Source organism: Rhinolophus sinicus, chromosome 2 (genome assembly GCF_057876585.1).
Source record: "Rhinolophus sinicus isolate RSI-liver-muscle chromosome 2, RSI-T2T, whole genome shotgun sequence".
NCBI classification, from domain to species: domain Eukaryota; kingdom Metazoa; phylum Chordata; class Mammalia; order Chiroptera; family Rhinolophidae; genus Rhinolophus; species Rhinolophus sinicus.
The window spans coordinates 160,830,742-160,844,057 of record NC_142502.1 but is presented as its reverse complement, the minus strand read 5'-3'; the positions used below and the strand labels follow the sequence as shown (position 1 = coordinate 160,844,057).

General features: G+C 39.0%; 1 protein-coding gene across 8 annotated transcripts in view; it reads left to right on the top strand.

Annotated features, from left to right (window-relative positions):
* The window catches only part of PLEKHH2 (pleckstrin homology, MyTH4 and FERM domain containing H2), a 92,094-nt gene that overhangs the window by 68,761 nt on the left and 10,017 nt on the right, over nucleotides 1-13,316 (top strand). For 6 of the 8 annotated variants that reach the window (XM_088796187.1, XM_088796190.1, XM_088796188.1 and 3 more), the window contains 4 exons: nucleotides 1,360-1,541; nucleotides 2,455-2,606; nucleotides 4,443-4,540; nucleotides 10,436-10,577. In XM_088796187.1, the coding sequence (XP_088652313.1) occupies nucleotides 1,360-1,541; nucleotides 2,455-2,606; nucleotides 4,443-4,540; nucleotides 10,436-10,577 (574 nt within the window). Of the gene's footprint in view, nucleotides 1-1,359; nucleotides 1,542-2,450; nucleotides 2,607-4,442; nucleotides 4,541-10,435; nucleotides 10,578-13,316 lie in introns of all 8 variants that reach the window. The other 2 variants (XR_016020465.1, XM_019748641.3) reach the window with 2 other exon arrangements.

The window sequence follows — 13,316 nt, the reverse complement described above, 5'->3', positions numbered from 1 at the left end:
GCACTAAAAGAATCAAACAAACAAGCACAATTAAACAAAAAACAACTTTGAAGCAGTAGAAAAATAGTCTGTAGTTCCTGATATATTTTAGGGACTATGATCAATGTCATGTGATTTCAGTTGCAGTTACTGACAAATCACTCAGATAAAGGGTGACATGTTAAAGTCTGCCTAGAAGACACTTGAATACAAATATATTTAGAGGTGTTATCGATCTTCCTTTATTAACGGAACAAAAATTATACATAAAAATGAGGCCAAATGAGATTTCTATCCAGCTGTTACATTTATTTATTCCCATGTTTTGTTTAAAGCTTAACACTTTAAGACATGCATGTTTTCTAAGGTAAAGAAGGAATTTATATATGGCAGAATTTTTATTTCTGTTTAAAGATATTTTGTTACCTTGTTTAGCAGTCAAGCACTAACCTCCAAATAGAACTCTGCTACCTTGTGTGTTTCTTACGTGATCCTGTACTATTCTTTATACAATTCTTTATCTTTGTTGAAACAATGATTATATATTGACTATATAATGGCTGGTAATTTAAAATTTATCTTGTGACTGTAATAGTATCATAAAGATGAAGGATGCTTTGTGAGGAAGTTTGATTCCGTCAGTGGCAAAAGTAAGGAAACTAGAACAAGAACTAATGTCACTGACCTAAGCAAATAAAGCAGCATTGATGTGTCTACATCCAAAGCACTGTTTGCAAAGGCTAAGAAGATCAATAAAGCATAGCCCCTGTCATCACTGTGAGGAGACGCACATGTAAAGAGCCAATAATACATGGAAAATGCCCTGAAGTGTCGATATCAAGAGTATATTCGGGTAGGGGTGGCCGGTTAGCTCAGTTGGTTAGAGAGTGGTGCTAATAACACCAAGGTTGCCGGCTCGATCCCCACATGGGCCACTGTGAGCTGTGCACTCCTTACGAAAAGAAAAAAAAAAGTATATTAGGGGTAGTTTGGTTGTGTGTTTTTTCATTTTCCCAAAAGAGTCCTTATCATTTAGAGATTTCTTTCATTTGAGTTTTCCCGGAAGCCGTCCCTGAGATAAGGATTTGAATGGAGGTAGTTTTTTTGGGAGGTGCAGTAAATACCAGTAGGAGGTAGTATTATGGGCTGAATTGGGACCCCACACCAACCCCCCAAAAAAGAGGGAAAAAAAGCTAAAATTTGAGAAAAGTTACAGAAGTTTAATATTACATTCAAAAAGAAAAGTTACTGTCAAAATTAGCATAATACAGTGTAGTAATGTACACCCAGGGAAGCTTTCTTAATGGTTATATATACATCTATTTTAGGTTGTCTTAATTAAATTTATCCTTAGGCTTTATCTTAAGTTTTATATTATAGGACAGAATTTGGAAAATATGCCATTTATTGCCAGCGATGTGTAGAAAGAACACAACAAAATGGAGATCGAGAGGCAAGACCCTCAAGAATGGAAATTCTTTCAACCCTTCTTCGAAATCCTTATCATCATTCTTTGCCCTTCAGTATCCCCGTGCACTTCATGAATGGCATATATCAGGTAGGTTAGACTTTGTACTCTGAAGAAAACATGCCTAGCCTAGAGTCCTATGTGTTACCTCTGGGCATCAGGGACGTGAGACGGTCTACCTACCTGTGTCAGCAGCTGGCAATGATAAACATGTAAAATATATTAAATCTTTTTATCAGGACAGCTGAGTTTTGAAACAGTTTTCCTAAAAAGAATTCACCCTAAAAACAAATCCATATTGAACCAAATAAGGGAGGAGTTTCACTGCCATTACGATTCTAATGGAGATAAACAAAAATACTTTGAAGCCACCAGTGCACCTGCTACTGAGGAAATAATAACTAACATTGGGTGTGTACAAGTTCAATCTCTTTAAAGTCTCCAAATCTCTGAAATTGTCTGGGAAAACTTATCGAGGCCCTCCCAACTCTCAGACCTAGATGCTCGCTTATTAACTGAAGCCACCATGTTCCAAAGCTAGCAATTAGTCTTTGTAGCCATCAGCCTTTTATCACGGAATTCAGATACTTAACTGCTTATTAAAGAATCAAACATTAAATGCATAAAAGTCCATTTGTTTAAGTGCATTTCTTGTTGTTTTTTTCATGTGCTTACAGATTATACATTGTACTGTAGTTCTTGGTTTGCTTTTAATGGATAGGCCTAATATCTCTGCAAGATGTTTACAGCTGTCAAATGATCTTACTTTGAATTCATGTCAATTCGCTGTAGCCAAAATTTATGAATTCCTACAGCAAGCTAATGACTAAGATGACATTTATGTTCTCCAGTTGCACTTTGGGGGGAAAAAAGTTAAAGCACCTACATAAATATATGTTACCATTAATCACACATCAAGTATGTCTGGTTTTCCCCCTGGAAATCTAAGTTTGAAGTGTACATACTTTTTTATTAAGAGAACAACTTTGTTATTTCTGTTTAGGTAGTTGGATTTGATGCATCCACCACAGTGGAAGAATTTTTGAATACTTTGAACCAGGATACAGGAATGAGGAAGCCTGCACAGTCTGGATTTGCACTGTTTACTGACGATCCTTCTGGCAGAGATTTAGACCATTGTCTTCAAGGAAACATCAAGGTAATACCAAGTCCTTTGAAGGAGGCACAGGCACACCCTGCAAACAGCAAAGAAACTATGCTTTGCTATTTGCAGCAAGTTTAGTTCAGGAGTTTTCAAAAAATTTAAGCAATCTAATCTTCACAACAAAAAAATAAACAAACTTGCAGGATTTTTGTTGAAGCCATAGGATTCTTAATATACAATCAGCACACACATATTCCATATTAAAGAGAGAAAAATAATAATAGTAAGCATACCCTAAATATTAAGGTAATAAGAGTGGAGGAGAAACTATAGCTCTGATAAAATTGCTTTCCATTTTATTCACTCACTCAGCAATATTTGTTGAACTATTTATTGTGTCGCAGGAGCTGAACCAGACCCTGTGGGGAATACAAAGAAGGATCAGAAATGGTCCCTGCCCACAGTGAACTTATACACAGAGCAGTCTTGTACCCCGACAACCTTTAACAAGAGTTGAAAGTGATAAATGTTTTAAGAGTGCTGTGAATATTCCACAAAGGGAGAGATTAAGTTCAGCGTCGGAAATGAGGGAATCTGAACTGGACTTTGAAGGATGGAGAGGAAATGGACCTGTGGAAATAAAGAGGGATTTCCAGACATAGGGAAAATCATGAGCAAAGACAAAACTGGAAAATTTTTAACAATCTCTTCTAGGTCATAGTAAAATAACTTTAATAAAGTTTCTAGGGATGGCAACAATTAGAAATGTAGAATTACAGAACCATAAGGAAGCTTAGAGAAACACTTTTGCAAATGAGGAAAGTGAGGCCCAGGGCGGGAAATGATTTACCCCAAATCAAACAGCTAGAGCCGGGTCTGGACCCTTTCCTTACTTGATGTGGTCCTTGATTGCTCTTGGGATTAAGTGCCTAGTTATGGGGTGAAGGTATTTCTATGAGTTGGACATAAAAGATTGGGTCAGAGTAGGGGAAGATCTAGACATATAAGTAATAGCTCTCAAGCTTAAAGCTATGAAACATCAGGAACTCTCAAAGCCTAGCTCTACTTGCAAAACAATCGGTTGGGGCTTCATGGGGTTCTACAGATTACTGTTAAAGACCAGACTTAGTTCCCTAGGATAAAACTTAGTAGATATGGTTTCTCCCCACACCCCTTTGCCTATTTCTTCCACTGCATATTGAGAAATCTAGGTAAATGAATGTCTCGTTTTCTCCTCATCTCAAAATATATCCTGGTCGGTTCAACAAATCCAAATGTAAAGTTTTGAGACAGACATTGCTAGGGCAGTATTGTTAATAATTAGTCAGGAAGATAAACTGTATTTTTGGCTAACTTGAGCTAAGTAAATATCAGGGGCTTTGGTGAATTACTACTTACCACATATTTTAGAAAACTTTTATTTATAGCTCTGTAAATGATCAGTTAAATAAACAAACATTTATTTGGTTCCTGAAGAATTTTTGTTCTTTCCCAAAGAGTCTTAAGATTTTATTCCAGATTTCTTTGGTATGACTTCAGTTATTTCAATATTTATAAGTCAGAAGGTAAAAAAGTTGCTTCTTCAGTGACTAAATAATGAAACAATTCCTGGAATCCTCTTCTTTGCAGTCTCATGCAGTCCTTCATTAAGATTCCTTTTTCAGTAAAAAAATTATTGCCATAGTCCAAAGTTAATGTGTGACCAAAAGGATAAGTGGACCAAAGAGCAATTTATAGTTAAGCCCTAAACTCAGAGCTGCACAGAAGCTTAAAACAAAAAGCTCCGGTCCATTTTCAGTAATTGAAAATTTTCAGTGTACAAACATACTTGTCTTCAAAATATACCAGTTTGAAAAATATTATAAATCTCCATTTTTCATTGCCTTCTAGATTTGTGACATTATTTCTAAGTGGGAACAGGCTTCCAAAGAACAGCAGCCTGGGAAATGGGAAGGTACGAGAACTGTTCGTCTAACTTATAAAAACAGGTGTGTAATACCAACGCCAAATGCCAAAGTAGGAGTATATACACTTATGTTCAAATTATGCACCTACTGAATAGGCTTACGTTATATTTATCTGTTTATTTGTTTTTCTATAAATGGTAACTGTACTTCTGGAGGAATAAACTGCCACATAAAATTTTGTTTCTAATTCAGCCTTTTAATGTCATGAATAATTATATTTTATAAAAATTTGCATTTGGACAAAGATGAGAAGAAAATTATAGAAAAAATAGCTGCTGTCTTAGGGTGAATTTTCCACTTCAAAGTTTCCTTTACCACTATTATTTCATTTTTCATAAAGACTAAATACTCAAATACACTACTGAGATCTGTAGTAAGAAGACATATTTATGTTTACCCAAGACTTTTAGAAGTGATATACTCATTCATTCTCATTTTTTCATTACCTCTCTCTCTCTCTCTCTCTCTCTCTCTCTCTCTCTCTCTCTCTCTCTTCAATTAAAGCCAGGGACTTTGCTAGATGCTCTGGATAAAATAGTAATAAAAACAGACACAAACACAGTCCCTGATTTTGGGGAATTTATAGGCTAGTGGGAGAGACAGTTTTTAATCACACAATAACTCTAATGAATCTATAATTACACATTAAGTTCCCTGAAAGAAAAGAACGTGGTCTGTGAGAGCACGTAACTAGAAGCTGGACCCAGACTGGAGACATCGGGAGACTTCTTTGAGGAAATGATGCTTATGTCAAGGTCAGAAGAGGCCTGGGGGTCGGAGCATTGAAATGGATAGAAAAGAATGTTCAAAATCCTGTACAGGGAGGCTGTGCAGTATTTCAGGAATTGGGAAAAAGCCAGTGGGGCTGGAGTACATACCTTCTCAACAGATAAAATTTTAATACACTTTGGGATATGGTCAGAAAACAGATTTTCTTTCTCTCTGTCTCTTTTTATTTGAAATATTTTTTATTTAATTATAGTTGGTATATATTTAGTATATATTAGTTATGTTAGTTATATTAGTTATATTAGTTATAGTTTAGTTATGTAAATATTAGTTATATTTAGTATGTATTAGTTATATTAGTTTCAGGTGTACAATAGGAGGTGCGATCAAACTACAGTGAATGTTTAAATTTAAAAACATGTATTACAGTAAAAGACACATTGCTACTAATCCCCCTCAAAATATTCTATATAACATCTTTATCTGTTCATCTATCGAACGAAACTGAGGTTGCTTTCACATCTTGTTTTTTGTTTTTTTTTCAATGTCTTTTTTTTATCTAAGTATTAACAGAAGGTTGTACTTAATAAACAGTGTTCATTGACCAGGTCATATCAACTGTATCCTCCCCTGTCCCCCCAAAAAATGTAGCTTACTGGTTTTGTTGGGTTCTTATACCCCATAAAATAAGGAATCTAAGATATCAGACCAAGAGCCCTGTGGAATTATTGCTGTAGTACTGATTTCTTTCAGAGGCCTACTTTTTGAAGATAGTGATAGACCTGAAATTGGAACGTAGGAAGTAAAGCCACTATGTAACGTGAAGAAAGTACTAGGCTTTGATCCAGTTAAGGATTTCTTTTTCTAATAATCTATCCCACAAAAATACCCACATAAGTGGGCAAGAGTATTCCAGTATGTCCCAGTATTTTCTCTGCCATAGTGTGTAGAACAGTGAAAAATGAGTGTGTGTGTGGCGGGGGGGCGTGTGGTGCTCATAGTATGTTGATTAATAGGAGAGTGGTTAAATAAATATGGTGCATTCGTATTGTGGACTCCTCTCAGACAGTCACCCACCGGGAGAGACAGACACGAAATCTTAGCAATGTGATTAATGCTATTACAGAAACAGCCATCCACTGTGTTTTTAAACAGACTCCTTTGATCTGAATAATGGTAGTGTGAGCTATTGGAACTTCTCTATTCGGGGGCTCATGAGCTGTGGTGATTAGCAAGAGTCCTGAGAGCCTAAGAAGGTGACTATTAAGCTTTGGTATCCAAAGGTTTAAAAATCATGCTTTCCTCGCTATAAGGATTACTTAGATAACGGACGTAGAATCGACTCTGATCCTGGAGCAACCTGTTTCCACTAATGACAACCTTCATCTGTGGCCCTTTGGTGACTGGCAAGAGCAATGGACTGGAATATTTGTACCTTCCAGATGATTGTTTCAATTTTGTGATTGCTGGAGCCGTGGTCCTCAAAGTGGGGGTCCTGGACCTACAGCTTCAGTATCCCATGGAAACACATTAGAAATGCAAATTATTAACATCAGACCCAATGAGTCCATCTCTGGGGTAAGACCCAGGCGTCTGTGTTTTGAACAATTCTTATCCATGCTGCATTTTGAGAAGCACTGATCTAGAGGTCCTCATTGCTGCCCCCGTCTCTTGATCTTACCTGTTGTGGAAGGGAGCCAGCTGCTCTGACCTGACCTGCCATACATCTTTATGTAGAACGGGTTCAGGAATTCTCATTTCGTTCTGCTGGCACTACATGGAATTCCGTTCATGGCTAAGACTATTTCTATTAATGCATACTTTATGAATGTTTATTTAACACATACTGATTCCGCCTATGATGGCTACAGTTGAAACCAAAGTTAAATTTGGAAGAAATGGGGAAAGATGTCCTGAAAGACACAGATGAGAATAATGCTCCAAGGCTAGCAAACACCACTAGGAAGGACAAAGAGTCATGAATAACACATACCAAAGACTGCCTTGTTAAAAAAAAAAAAAAAAAAAAGCCTCACGACAATATCTTTGACATCAGGAAAAAAACACAACTCAACAAAAAGGTTTAATTTTTAACAGAAGTCTGAAATGCCCGGATAGCCGCAGCAATGAGAAAGGACTATATTTCTAAATATGGTCTTGCTTTGTGTATGTGTATAAATAACTTAGACAATGAGCCCTCATTTCCAGTGACACAGTCAGGAGGGGAACTGGCTGTGACCTATCGTGCAGCCACGGACTTGATTCTTCAGCTGTCAAGCAACAGTGTCATAAAAACTAAAACACCATCTCTCTTCATCATGGAATTTTTGTTTATATTTACTAAGTTATGGAATTTTAATTATTTAGATTCAGAGGTTAAATATGTAATTAACAGGTTTTGAACTTGTTCTCATAGATGACCATTTGGGAACTAATGTTTAAATTCTGTTGATATTTATGCTGATTATTTAATTTGGTTTCTTACCTCAAGCTTTTTTTTTTTTGCAAATAATTCCCATATTTAGCAGTTCTCACTACCATGTATTTATCCCTTCATGCAGTAAATATCTGTTCAGTGTCTGCCAGAGCCAGGCCTTGCTGAAGCACTGTGGATTCAACGGTGCATCAAATTCCCTACCCTTTAGAGTCTTACAATTTATAGGGAGACACAGACACGAAATCTTAGCAACGTGATTAATGCTGTTATAGGACCAGTATAGCAGAGTAGTGAAGAACTTGGGCCCTGGGAAGAAACTGCTTGGGTTTGAATCCTGGCTCCTCCATTCACTGTATGGCTTTGAGCAAGTCATTTACCATGTCTGTGCCTCATACGTTCTATGTGAAATGGAGATGAAAAAAGTACCTATCTCTCAGGTTTTCTGAAAGACTAAACGTCAGCAAATGTGAAGCTCTTGGGTCCGCGTCTGCCGTGTAGTAAATGTCCCATCCATATTCACTCATACCATGAATTTAACAGGGATGTGTACACACTGTTGTGGAACAGAGAGGAGGGCTTGCAGAGTGATGACTTCCAAGCAGATGACTTGAGGTGGTGGCCACTGAGACAGGAAGAGAACAGGGAAGGGTGGTAGCAGCTGCGATTTTAGTAGAGTGCTGTGAGCAGACCATGATGGACGGAGAGTGGAGGGAAGGGAAGTGTGTTGGGAAGGCAGGCTCTCAGTATGTTTACAAGATGATGAGAAAGGCGGCAGTAGGAAATAAATGCTCTGAGGAATGAAATATGGCGCTACTTAGAGGCACACAGAAAGATTATCCAGCAGTGCTGGGAGCTTTGCTGAATTTGGAACAGGGTTTGTGTCATGGTACTGGTCCACATAATGGTGAAATTTCCATCTCACAGTATTCAGCTTCCTGGGTGTCAGGTGAGGAGGTGGACATTTGGGACTACCCTGCTGGCTCACCTGTGCCCTGCCTGCTGTGATGGAGGCCCACTTTCTCTGCTTCAGGCCTCTTTAGGGTTGGGAACTGGTCGTATTGGGAGAGACCCAGATCCCATTCTCCTGCTGCCTTTCCAGTCAAGATCCATGGGTTTGATTTTCTGACTCCTTGATCATTTTTGTGACTCTTTAGTTCCTCTCCACATTCTCTCCAAATACCTGTATAGCTGTTAGAGCCCAAAGTGTTTCATTAGGGGCTTGAGCCTACGGTTCCTACGTGTTGTATTCCTATATAAGTGTCTGGGATTCGTTTTCCCTTTTTTGCTTATAGGACTTTGTTTTCCCTTCCCAGGTTAAATCTTATTGGCATGCCAGAAATGATAAAAAAATGCACATTAGCTCTTCTTGCCTGTAGCCATTTGTACATTTGGTTATTTTTTCCCCTCCTAACTGTATTACCAATCCAAACTTTTATTAAGAACCTTCCAGGGGTAACACTCAACTAAACTCTCATGGGTTACAGTGATGAATAAGACATAGTTCTTAACTTCAAGTGGAGAAAAGAAACTATGTATAAAAATTTTAGCAGGCCAAAAAGGGAGGGCTTTCCTCTTTATTCTCTTTGTTTCATAACATTTCACTTACATCATTCTGAATTTAGACTCTATTTCTGTTGCCCAGCCATATTCTTTTACCAGTTAACAACTTGTCATCATGCAGTCACAGATAAAAATGGGGCTTAGGAATTTATGTTTTACAAGAAACCATTCTGAATGGTTGCCCAGGCCAGTGATTCATAAGCTGGGGTAGGTGAAAAGAATTATCAGAATCATGGGGAAGAAGAGCTTTTCAAAATAAACTCCCCATGCTTCCCCTGCGATTCTGACTCGCTGCCCTCAGTCCCTGCTATTTGATATAACTACTGCGAGAGATTCTGTAACCGATGGCCGTGGGTCCTCTCCCTCAAGAGTATAGGGAGCAAAAGGCTAGAAGTCCAGTTATAGCCAATTGGGCACACACCTAAAACATACTGGACCTAAATCCCTCTTTTCCTGCCACTGTGTTGTCATGACAATATCCAGGTATCGCTTACCCACCCCACTGTCACAGCACTTACAGCACCCGTGCCTGATCTGCAGCCCGAAGTCAGACCCCTGAAATCTCACATATAAAGGAACAGCATAATGAATAAATAAAGAGGTCACTGAATTGACGAAGACTGGACAAACAAAAGCCATGCCGTATTTCCACAAGTAATAGTCAAATAACACGCAAGCAATTTTTGAGCTCCTAAAGCTGCTTATCAGAATGCCGTAACAAAGTCAAAACATTTAAATGTACAAATACTATCTTTTAGATTCCGAGAGAAAACTGCTCCCCCTCCAAAGTGATGCTGATTTTGAATTGAAACCTTCATTTCCTGTTCTCTGGTGTCTCCAAGATATTTAGGAAAGATCAGGAGTGTTTTGAAAACTGGGTTTTGAAGGGGCACATTAGTGTTCCCCACAAGAAAGGGCGTATTTAATTTTGCTCAGTGTCTTCATGTCCTTCCTCAGTAACCCTTCAGGATTTGGTATTTCAGGGCATAAAAAATAACACAGCATTCCTCAACCTCAACCTCAAAGCAGTTTTTCCTCAATTTGCTGAAAATGCTGTAGAGAACAGAAACAGAGTTCATTAACGGATAGTAATGGTCTAAGTTTGTATCACGTAGAGAACTGTGTTAGAACAACCCTTTCTTCCACTGTCAGAATTTCATTTAATGAAAAATTTCCTCTTTTTTTTACAGACTCTATTTCTCCATGCAAGCTCGTGGAGAAACTGATAGAGAAAAGTTGCTGTTAGTGTATCAGACAAATGACCAAATAATAAATGGACTTTTTCCTCTGAACAAGGACCTCGCATTAGAAATGGCAGCTCTTTTAGCTCAGGTAACTTCCATGTTATATGGAGTAGTATTTTGTAAAGACAAAAATACTAATTTCAACACGAACTAAATGTAGTAACACAATGTACCTTCAGTAATTCTTTAAATTCATTTTGCTATGATTAACACCTTAAAAATTACGCAGGCATTATAATTACAGTTTGACTCCAAATTGCTGACAATTGCAACGCTGTGGAATGGGACAGTATTCCATAAAGGGAACCTCGTTTCGTAATTATCTTGAAAGTATATCACCAGGCTTTGCGTTTGATAAAGGCGTTTGAGTGCACAGCTGTGGGGCTTAGGATGCCGTGTTGACATCGCTCAGGAATGTAACAGGAATCAGTCTTGTAAAAAGCTGAAGCACTTTCTTTTAGTTACTTATTGCATCAATTAGGATTAAGTTCAGGCTTGTATAAACACACACATGCAAATTAATAGCGACGATCAAAAGAGAAGTATATTTGTCTCTCACATAGAGAGACAGGCACACACATCTAACAAAGCCATTAGGGCCCAAGGCTTTATCTTGCTCTCCGTTCTCCTATCCCTAACATGCCATCCTGGAGATGTGCCAGAGCTCCAGCTATTACATCAGTCTTCCGGGCTTCAGGATGGAGGTAGGGCTCAGCAAGGGCATGTCCTCCCACCCTGGAGAAACTTCCCAGCAGTGACATAGAGCACTTCCACTTAGGTCTCTCTGGCCAAAACTTACATAGTCACATGGCCTTCCAACATACAAGAGAGACTGGAGAATGGAGGTTTAGATGGGCAGCAATGAGCTCAGACACATGCAAGGTTTTTACTTCTCAGAAAGGAGAGAAGGACCATCAGAGGCAACCCAAAGTCTTTACGACACCTGAGTCTTTGCACAGGTTAATTCACGGACAATGGAACAGCAACTCTGTGATAGGTCATCAGTTTGTAGCCTTCTCAGTTGGCACACCATCCCAGGACATCTTATTCATTCTCTTCATTTTATCTACCACCTACACCAAAGATCCCCCCAATTTTCTCTCCAGTTCATACTTCTTTCATGGGTTCCTTAAATTCACCATCTCAAGAACGGACCTAACTGTCTTCCCTCACGTTCAGTATTTTCACTGGGATACTCAGTCCCCAAAGCAGCTTCAGACCCAGCCCTCACCACTGACTCCGCCCCCTCTGCCCCCCCAACACACACCCATCACCGTGCCCACTGTACCTCTCAGACACATTTACTCTGCTCACTTGTCTTCATGCTGAGCGCTGTTGCTCCCACATCCTGACCATCATCACATCTGCCTGCGCACCTGTATCAGGCCTCTAACTAGTGTGTTTTCCTCTGGTCTGGTCCCCCACAAATGTATCCTCCATGCAGATGCTAAAGGGATTGTTCCAGTTATCTATTGTTGCATAACAAATGACGCCACGACTCAGTTACTTCAAACAATAACAGTTTGGGCGGGGATGTGTCAGGACAGCTTGTCTCTGCTGCGTATGACATCACCTGGCACAGCCTGAAGGCTGGTTTGGACTCTACAGCTGAGGGTTGGAATCATGTGACGGTTTGTTCACTCACCCGTCTGGTGGCTGATGGCACACCTGCGAGGGGTCTCCCCATGTGCTTCCTCACAGAATGGTGGTTGGGTGGCAAGAGCAATATCCTGAAAGAGATAAGAAGGGGAAGCTGCCATTTCCTTAAGGCCTGGGCCTGGAAACTGTCACGATGGCTTGTTATGCAGCACTAAGAAATGGGATGGAGATACAGCAAAAATGTGAATCTAGGCATGTCATTCCCATGTTTACATGGAAGGACTTTCATGCTCTAAACTCTGCCTACCTCTCCAGCCTTCTCTCTTAATACTCCCTACCTTGACTTATGCTCCAATAAAGCATACACTATGGTTCCCTACACTGTTCCCTGACTTGCATATGGTTCACTTTTTCTTATCTCTTAGGCTTTACTTGTCATCTCTACCCCCGTCCCTTGTTAACTTCTGCATATCCTTTAATTTTTCATCTTAGGTGTCATTTATTCCAAGAACACTTCTGGAATTCTGCCTGTGTGGGTTAAAGGTCCCTCTTGGGGTTTCTGTAATGTCCTGCATATATCTATTACCATGCTGATCTCAGTGGTTTATTACTGGTTTGTTTCTGCTCTGACCACTGACTGTGGCCTCGCTGAGGGCAAGGGCTGTCCCTACTCATCCTTATCGCTCGCCTAGTGCATCAACGCATGCATAATCCATTCTTCAGAAAGGTCTCGAAGGAGTGAACAGGGAATCATTTAGTTTACTTCTATAAAAATTTTATCGTCATCCAAAGTCTAAAGCATAGAACACAGTACTGTTTTCTTTCTGTAATTAGTGAAACGCTGAGGAAAAGAGGAATAGGTCCCATATTTTCTTGGAGATAGGATTAGGAATGATTTCCTATCATATGCTATTCTGGGCTTCAGTTCTCTAAAGGCACAGATTCTGTTAAAATCAGTCTCGTTTTTACTAAAATTTAAGTTAGTCTTCTCATTTTAACTTTTTATTTAGTCAAGAAAGCTTCTCCAAGGAAAATTATACTTTGGAGATAGGTATTTTTAACATTTTTTTAGGTGAATTTGAGGAAAGGCTAGAAAGATAAGACCATACACCTAGAAAATTCTGAACACATTGCCAACTAGAAAGTATAATCTCTCCAATATGTAGAAGGAAAATTAAATAATGCCTCTGATGACTTTTCCTCAGAGTAGTTTTGTGAAAAATAAATG